Genomic DNA, 9,444 nt, shown 5'->3' with positions numbered 1-9,444 from the left:
AATGCTTATCAGGACGGATTATGAGGGTTGGAAATGCAAAGGTGGAAGTTTCGTAACAAGGAAGGGAGTGATTGATTCTCCAGGATAGGAATGGAGGCCTCTGGGACCATCAATGGAGAAGAGCCGAGAGCAGGACCCTACCCAGAGAAACAGAGATGCCTGAGATGGAGGCAGAGATGATGACATGGAGTGATGAAGCATCTGAGGACTTTGGACCCAGAGAGGGAAAGGGACTGTGGGCTGAAAACTGGGGGGAGGAGGGGGAAGTGTAGGGAGCGGGTTTCTGGGATATACTCTTTGGGTGGTTGAGGATGCATGGAGGGGATTGGAACCATGGCAGTGAGATGATATACGATGGAATGAATGTAAAACTAAAGTTCTCCCATGTAAACTATCATATAATTCACAATAAAACATTTTTAAAAAAAAAAGATGGAAGGAATACACAGAGTCACTGTTCCAAAAGTAAATGGTTCACGTTCAACCATTTCAAGAGGTAGCATATGATCAAGAGCCAATGATACTGAAGAAAGAAATTCAAGGTGCATTGGAGGAATTAGTAAAGAATAAGGCACCAGGAATTGATGGAATAAAAACTGAAATCTTTCAAGAAAGTGAGGTGGCACAGGAGACACTCACTCATCTCTGCCAAAAGATTTAGAAGATAATTATCTGGCTGACTGATTGGAAGAGATCCATATTTGTGCCCATTCCAAAGAGAGGTAATCCAAAGGAATGCAGAAATCATTGGACAATCTCTTTGATATCTCATGTGAGCAAAGTTTTAGTCAAGGTAATACATATATGGCTGCAAGCATACATTGAAAGAGAAATTTCAGAGGTTCAAGCCAGATTCAGAAGAGGCCGTGAAATGAGGGATATCATTGCTGATGTCCAATGGATCTTGGATGAAGCAGAGAATATCAGAAAGATGTTTACCTGTGCTTTATTGACTTGGCAAAGGCTTTTGATTGTGTAATCATGACAAGCTATGGGCAATATTGTGAAGTATGAGTATTCTGGAACACTTAATTGTGCTCTTGAGAAATCTGTACCTAGACCAAAAGGCAGTTATTCGAAGAGAACATGGGAACACTGGATGGTTAAAAATTAAGAAAGGTGTATGACAGAGTTGTGTTCTTTCACCACACTTATTCAACCTGTATGCTGAGCAAATAATATGAGAAGCTGGGTTCTATGAAGAAATACGTGGCATCAAGATTGGAGGAAGACTCATTAAAAACCTGCAACATGCAGATGATACAACCTTTCTTGCTGAAAGTGAAGAGGACTTAAGATATTTACTGATGAAGATCAAAGATCACAGCCTTCAGTATGGATTACATCTTAATGTAAAGAAAACAAAAATACTCACCACTGGACCAATAAACAACATTCTTATCAATGGAGAAAATATTGAAGTTGTCAAGGATTTCATTCTCCTTGGATGAACTAACAACACTCATGGAAGCAGCTGTCAAGAGATCAAATGTCGTATTTCATTAGGCAAATCTGCTACACAAGACCTTTTTTAAAGTGTTGAAGAGCAAACATGTCAGCTTTAGGACTAAGGTGTGCCTGACCTAAGCCATGGTATTTTCAATAACCTCATATGCATGTGAAAGCTGTACAGTGAATAAAGAAGACCATAGAAGAATTGATGCATTTGAGTTATGGTGTTGGAGGAGAATATTGAAAGTGCCATGGACTTCCGAAAGAACCTATGATCCATTTTGGAAGAAGTGCAGCCAGAGAGCTCCTTAGAGGCCAAGATGGCCAAACTTCGTCTCTCATACTTGGGACATATTGTTAGGAGGGACCAGTCGCTGGAGAAGGATATCATGTTTGGTAAGGTGGAGGGTCACAGAAAAAGAGGAAGACCCCAGTGAGATGGATTGGCCAAGTGACAGCATCAATGGGCTCAAGCTTGGCAATGAAGGTGAGGTTGGCCCAGGATCGGGCAGTGTTTCATTCTGCTGTGAGTTTCATTCAGCACCGACTCGATGGCCCCTAACAACAACAATGACATGAGGGACAAAGTCTGGTAGTGAAAAGAGTGCATTCCCACAGACTTTGTGTTTAATCACAACTTTGTTACTCAGTAAGTCTGTGGCAACTGGTAAAGTACAAAACCAACTTTTTTCCTCTTTATGAATTGAAAATAATTCCTATCTTAAATGTGCATGGTAAAGATTAAGCAAAGTAACATTAAAGCATCAATGAGCTTATAGAAATTCTAAACAACAACAACAAGAAAAAAACCAAAAACCCACATTTTCCTTTCCATCCTTTCTGCATCTTTCTGTGATGGTGGTGGTATATGTCGTGGAGTCAGTTCTGACTAATAGCAACCCAGTATGGGGCTTCTGAGCCTGTAAAACTTTACAGGAGCATAAAGCTTCATCTGTCTCCCATGGAACCACTGGTAGTTCACACTGCTGACCATGAAATTAGCAGCCCAACTTGTAACCACTACGCTACCAGAATTCTTTGCATGTTTCTGTAGTAGGTGTTATAGGTTTTGTTTGTTTGTTTGCTTGCTTGCTTTGAGATTATTGTCGCTTATAGAACAATATAGGACAGAGTACAAAAATACCAATGATAAGACAATACATTATGCAACCTTCAATTAACAAGGTTCATATTAAGTATAATTTATGAATGGGGAACCTCTTTTAGGTCATAAATTCAGGTACTTGTTTTTTTAGTACCCTCTATTAAGCATTAGGGGAGAGATGGTGCTGTGAGTCTCAGTGCCATGTAGGAAGCAAAAGCAAATACCCTCCCAGGGTGCCACTTTGCTAAAAGCCTGCCATATGTCCACAACTCATTGAAGCATTAACAACACATCTCATTTTATATTCCCGCTTGACAAGCATAACTTAAAGCAAGGATGAGCCTGCTCTAAGTGTGCTTGTCTAATTCCCATTACTGCTAATTACATGCACGCAGCAGGACCACATCTCTGCAGAATGAGGCTTCCTTTTCAAGAGAGAGATTATGAAAGTCAGTAAACTTCCAAAGTGGTGAATGATTTCTTATATTTATTAGCACTTTATATACCTGTGGATATTTTATTTATAGTCTTAACTGTTACTTAGTTGTGGCCACGTAGCCCATAGAAGCTTTCAAAAAATAAAAGCCATTTTTAATCTATTGCCTGGAAAAATCTAGCAGCAATTCATCTTCATAAAGAACCCTTGCGATGCTATTTTCTAAATTACAGAGTACAAAAATTATCTCAAGGATAAGATGCACCAGTGAAAGAATGAAATACATAAAAATAAAAGCCTCCCTAGTAGAAAGGTTGTTTTCATCATTATAGTGATTGACCTAAGCCTCTTTCTGAGCAGGAAGTAACTCACTGAAGGCTCATGACCCTGGAGGTGGTAGCCCGGGTTCTAACAACTTCAAGCAAGATCCTAATTCTGACTGTGAGCTGAAGAAGTGGGAGCTGCAGAAGGTAGAGCAGTCCTTGCTGTTTCCAGGGTCCCCAGTTAGAACAGGACTGCCATGCACCCTAGCTCTCCAAGAGCCCTCATAGAGCCAGGTGTCCTGCTGACACATCATCACTGGTCCTTGCTTCTTCTGACTTATTTTCTGGGGTTCAGGTTCAGGTGGCCAGCTACCTTGGGATAACATGTTCCTTGTATTCTATTACCTGTTTAGAGTTCAACATGCTTTCAGGACATTGTTCTCTGTTAGATTTCTGGGGCTTTGTACAGAGTATCACCATTCATCCATCAATTTCCTGTACTATGGTGGCTTGCGTGTTGCTAAGATGCTGGAAACTTTCCCACGACAACAAGGTCATCCATGATGGACATGTTTAAGCTGAGCAACAAACTAAGACAGATGAGGAAGAAGAAGAGACAGACTACTTCTGAATATTTGGTCACAGAAACCTTATGAATAGCTTTGGAACACTCTCAGCACAAAAATACTGAATATTGAAACATGATGAACAGCACCAGAATACTGTCAGATATAGTGCCATAAGATAAGACCCTCAGGTTGGAAGGCACTCAGAATATGACTGGGGAAGAGCTGCCTCCTCAAAGAGTTGAATGTGATGATGTGAACAGAGTAAAGCTTCCAGTACCTTCATTTTCTGATAGGGCCTAACTCAAAATGAGGAAAAACTGCTGTAAGATCAATTAATGATGGAAGATGGAAAGTACAAAGTAAGAATATAGGAAAATTAGAAGTTGTCAAAAGGTGAAGATTGATATACTAGGCATTAATGAGCTAAAATGGACTGGTATTGGCCATTTAAAATCTGACACTCATATAGTTTATTATGCCAAGAATGACAAATTACAGAGGAACAGCATAACATTCATTATCAAAAAGAACACTTCAAGATTTATCTCCAAGTAGCATGCTGTCTGTAATAGGATAATATCCATACACCCACAAGGAAGATGAATAAATAACATTTTTATTCAAATTTACCCACCAACCACTGAAATCATGATGATGAAATTGAAGAATTTACCAAATTCTTCAGTCTGATAATGATCAAACATGCAATCAAGATATATTGATAAGTAATGGTGATTGAAATGCAAAGATTAGAAACGCCGAGGAAAGATCAGCAGTAGAAAATATGGCTTTGGCAGTAGATGTTGGAGATCACATGATAGACTTTTGCAAGACAATGATTTATTATTGCAAATACCTGTTTAAAACAACATAAAGTATGGCCATGCATATGGACCTCACCAGATGTAATACATAGAAATCAAATTCACTTCATTTGTGGGAAGAGATGCTGGAAAACCTCCCTATCATCAGCCAAAACAAAATCAGGGGCAGACTGCACAACAGATCATCAATTGCTTATATGCAAGTTCAGGCTGAAGCTGAAGAAAATAAAAGTTTGTGAGAGTCAAAATATGATTCTGAACATGTCCCACCTGTATTTAAAGCTCATCTCAAGAACAAATTTGATGCATTAGACACTAATGACCAAAGACCAGAAGAGTTGTGAGATGACACCAAGAACATTATACAGGAAGAAAGAAAAGGTCATTAAAAAGACAAGAAATAAGAAAGAAAAAAAACAAAGTGGATGTCAGAAGAGACTCTAAAAATTGTTCTCTATCCTATAGATGCTAAATGAAATAGAAAAAATGAGGAGGTATAAGTGCAAAGACCTAGAGTTAGAAAACCAAAAAGGAAGAATACATAGCATTTCTCAAGCTGAAAGAAGTGAAGAAAATATTCAAGACTTGATTTACAATACTGAAGGATTCTATGGACAAAATAGAGTTCTGATGTGGTGCTGTGGGTTAATGCGTTGGACTGCAAAATAGTTTGAATTGCAAGGTCGTCAGTTCAAGCTCCCCAACCACTCTATACAGGGTCAGAACCTACTCAATAGCACTTATCAACAACAACATGGGCAAAATACTGAGTGATGCAGAAAGCATCAAAATAAAATAGGAGGAATATACAGTCATTGTATCGAAAAGAAATGGATGGTTTTCAACCATTTCAACAGACCACATATAATCTAGAGCCAATGGTGCTGAAGAAATCCAAGGTGCACTAAAGGCATTGGCAAAGAACAAGTTTCCAGGAATTGATGGAATACAAATTGAAATATTTTAACAAACTAATGCAGCACTGGAGGTACTCAATCATTATTCCACTATATTTGGAAGATAACTACCTGGCCTACTGATTGGAAGAGATCCATAGCTGTGCCTATTACAAACAGAGGTGACCCAGTGGAATGCAGAAATCATCTAAAAATATCATTAATATTACATGCAAGTACAATTTTGCTAAAAGTAATGAACAAATGGCTGTAACACTGCATTGACCCAAAGGTGCCAGAGATCCAAGCAGAATCCAGATAAGGACATAGAATTAAGTATATCATTGTTAACATAAGATGTCTTGGCTGAAAGCAAAGAATACCAGAAAGATGTTTACCTTTGCTTTATTAAAACTATGCAAATGTTTTCAATTGTATAGATCTCAACAAGCTATGGATAACATTGAGTAGAATGGGTATTCCAGAACACTAAATTGAGCTCTGATAACATAGTGGTATCAAGTCAGGCTACTAACCTCAAAGTCGGCAGTTCGAAACTATCAGTCATTCCATGGAAGAAAGATGAGGTCTTTCTACTCCTATAAAGATTTACAGCCTCAGAAATCCTATACAGAGCAATTATGAGTTGGAATTGACTCCATGGCACACCACCAAACTGTGCTCATAAGGAATCTTTACATAGACCAAGAGGTAAATGCTTCAACAAAACAAGTAAAGACCGAATGGTTTAAAATCAGGAAAGGTGTGTGACAGGGTTGTATTCTTTCACCATGTTTATTCAAATTGTATGCTGAGCAAATAATTCAAGAAATTGGATTATATGAAGAAGAATGTGGTATCAGGATTGGAAGGAAATTCATTCAACCTGTGATATGCAGATGATACTACCTTGCTTGCTGAAAACAAAGAGGACTTAAAATACTGATGAACATCAAAGACTGCAGTCTTCGGTATAGGTTGCACTTCACTGTAAAGAAAATAAAAATCCTCACCACTGGAACAATAAATAACATCCATATAAATAAAGAAAAGATTAAAATTGTCAAAGAATTTGTTTTGCTTAGCTTCACTATCAACACTCACAGAAGCAGCAGTCAAGAAATCAAATTATGTATTACATTAGGTAAATCTAGTGCATACGACCTCTTTAAAGTGTTCAAGAGCAAAGATGTCAGTATGAGGACTAAGGTGCATCTGACTCAAGCCATGGTATTTTTTAATCTCATATGCATATAGAAATTGGACAGTGAATAAGATCATAAAAAATTTGTTTCATTTGAGTTATGGTGTTGTAGGAGAATATCAAAACTATCATGTACTTACCTATTTGACCTTGCCTCAATGACTTGATAATCAGAACTTGACTAGAGGAGATCAAAAATAAAAATAATAACAATTTTTTATAAAGGAAACGAGGGTAAATTGCAACAATCTAATGAACTTGACCTATACTCATAGAGGTAGTAACTCTAAATACCAACAGAGAAGGAAGGAGTCTTTACATCAAGTATCAATGTTATCCCCTCTGTACACAGGGTAGCTAGGGACAGGCAACTTAGACATCAGCTATCTAAAATGAGGGGGTGATAAAGGTTCAAAGTGACTGGCTTACAAGGTTACAAGAGGGAGTTTAGTTTAAGAGTGTGTGGGGGAAGAAAGAGTCCCCACAGAATAGTTTTCATCTTGACTAAATAGGCCTGGTTAAAAGAGATGGGGATAAGATTCTTATGATTCAATAGTGACTAATAGTTATCATGACTAATTGTGACTGTTACAATTGTAAAGGTAGAAATTTTGTAACAAAAATGGGGGAGTAGTTAATTTTACAGTCCAGAAACAAAGGACTTTAAGACCATCAAAGGAGAAGAGCACAAGCGGAATGCAGGACCTTATTCAGAGAAGCAGGAATACCAGAGATGGAGGCAGAGATGGGGACATGGAGAGAGGGAGCAGCTGAGGACTCTAGATTCATGGGAAGAGAAGGACTAAGAGATGGTGGACAGGAGGCAGACTTACAGAAGGTGCCCTTTGGTGGTGTGAATTATTATATATGCATGAGTGTTTTTAAAAATTTTTGTGTTTTTTAAAAAAAGCTACAGTGAATAGAGAGAAATACTGTTATCTGATGGTACACGTAAGGGATTATAATCATTGTAATGAAACAATGTGTATGATTTGTTGAATGTAAAACTGATGATCTGCCCTGTAAACTTTCACTCAATTCACAATAAAAACGTTAAAACAAACAAACAAACACTACTGTGTACTTCCAGAAGAACAAGCACATCTGTGTTGGGAGAAGTTGAACTAGAATACTCCATAAAAGCCAGAATGGTCCAACTTTGTCTCTCATACTTCAGACATTTTCTCAAGAAGCACCAGTCCCTGGAGAAGGACATCATGCTGGTAAAGAGGTGGTGGTCATGGTGATTATGTGTCATGGAGATGGATCTGCCTCATAGCAACCTTTTATGATGTTTCTGAAACTGTGAATCGGAACAGGAGCAAAATGCCTCATCTTTCTTCCAGAGTGGCTGGTAATTTTGAAATGTGGACCTCTCAGTTTACAGCTTCCAAACGCACTACTACCAGATGATCAGCAAAAAAGAAGACCCCAAACGAGATGGATTGGCACAGTGGCAGCAACAATGATCTCAAGCGTAACAACAATTGTGACTATGGTGCAGGATTGTGCAGTGTTTCCTTCTGTTGTGCATAGGATCTGTATGAGTCAGAACCTGCTTGAAGGCATTTAACAGCAACAACATACAGACAGAATAGTTCTAAGCCTGCAGGTATAGCCTAGGTACCCTTACTTATAAAAAGAAAGGTATTAGGTGTTTTGTGATTTAACTTGAGACTCTTCAACCACTTACCAACAGCCTCTGCTATTGGTTCTTTCTCTCAATGCCCTAAAATTGAGACAAAAACAATCTAGCTCCAGAAAATTTGGCGGCTCCGAGTGTCCTGCCCAGAATCCTGATTTGGTAAAACATGGAGTAGATCCTGTATTTACATTAATAATCCAGTAATTATACCATTTGTTCAGTTCCCAGATTATTGTTCAATTCCCAGATTAGCTAAAGGCTTTGATTGTCAGCACTGATGTGATCCAAGGGTTTTTAAAAAGGCAAGTTTGTTACCAACATTGGAGCAGAAACTGAAATAAAATCAAACAGCCCTTTAAAAATGTGGGTTTGCCCCCTTACTTTGGTAGATTCAGGTCTCGGGAATATCACAAAGTTGCTCTCTGCAGGCCACGCTGTATCAAACTCTGAATATACAGCTCTTTGCTAATGCCAGAGGTGAAACCCCATCTAAAGATCAAATTCACATCACAGCTTTGAAAGCATTAGAATGAGACACTCATAGGGCAACTACACCAAGATGACACAGGGAAGGAATGAAAGAATCCAGAATCTCTGAAGAATGAAGAAGAGCTTTGTACCTGTAGCTGCAGTACTCAGTCATCAGAGAGCTTAGCTGAAGTACTCCATCAGTAATCAGGAGGGTACTGAGAAAACTGACAATGATGGATTGCCAAGTGATGATAAACTAGAGGAGTTGAAGACAGGGGAGTCAAGTGACCAGAACTTCAATAGCAAAGTAGTGTCAAGGGGGCAGGAATTCTTCAATAGCAATGGGAACTTCCTCTATTGAATTTGAGGTCTACCTTTCAGAAATGTCTGTGAAACAGCTGGGCATGTGTATTTAGAGCCACCTGGATTTTTGCATATATATTAGCCACTTTAGAATAGGAAGAAATGATGGACCTGGAATATGACAAAGGAAGAACTGCTTGGATTTGAATCTGACAAAAGACAACGAACTCCAGGACCAATGTATATAGAGACAGGGTGACTATCTGGCTGGATAGA

At 38.6% G+C, this 9,444-nt stretch overlaps 1 protein-coding gene across 1 annotated transcript in view; it reads left to right on the top strand.

Moving 5' to 3' along the window:
* Positions 1–9,226, top strand: part of LOC102829756 — a 46,086-nt gene extending 36,860 nt beyond the window's left edge. The window contains exons 3-5 of the mRNA XM_006871645.1: positions 3,354–3,496; positions 8,449–8,553; positions 9,074–9,226. Coding sequence (XP_006871707.1) covers positions 3,354–3,496; positions 8,449–8,553; positions 9,074–9,226 — 401 coding nt within the window. The remainder of the gene's footprint in view (positions 1–3,353; positions 3,497–8,448; positions 8,554–9,073) is intronic.
* The last annotated feature ends 218 nt before the right edge of the window (positions 9,227–9,444 follow it).

The sequence above is a fragment of the Chrysochloris asiatica genome, unplaced genomic scaffold (genome assembly GCF_000296735.1).
Source record: "Chrysochloris asiatica unplaced genomic scaffold, ChrAsi1.0 scaffold00171, whole genome shotgun sequence".
NCBI classification, from domain to species: Eukaryota; Metazoa; Chordata; class Mammalia; order Afrosoricida; family Chrysochloridae; genus Chrysochloris; species Chrysochloris asiatica.
The sequence above is the reverse complement of the archived record's forward strand: the minus strand, read 5'-3'. Positions and strand labels throughout refer to the sequence as shown.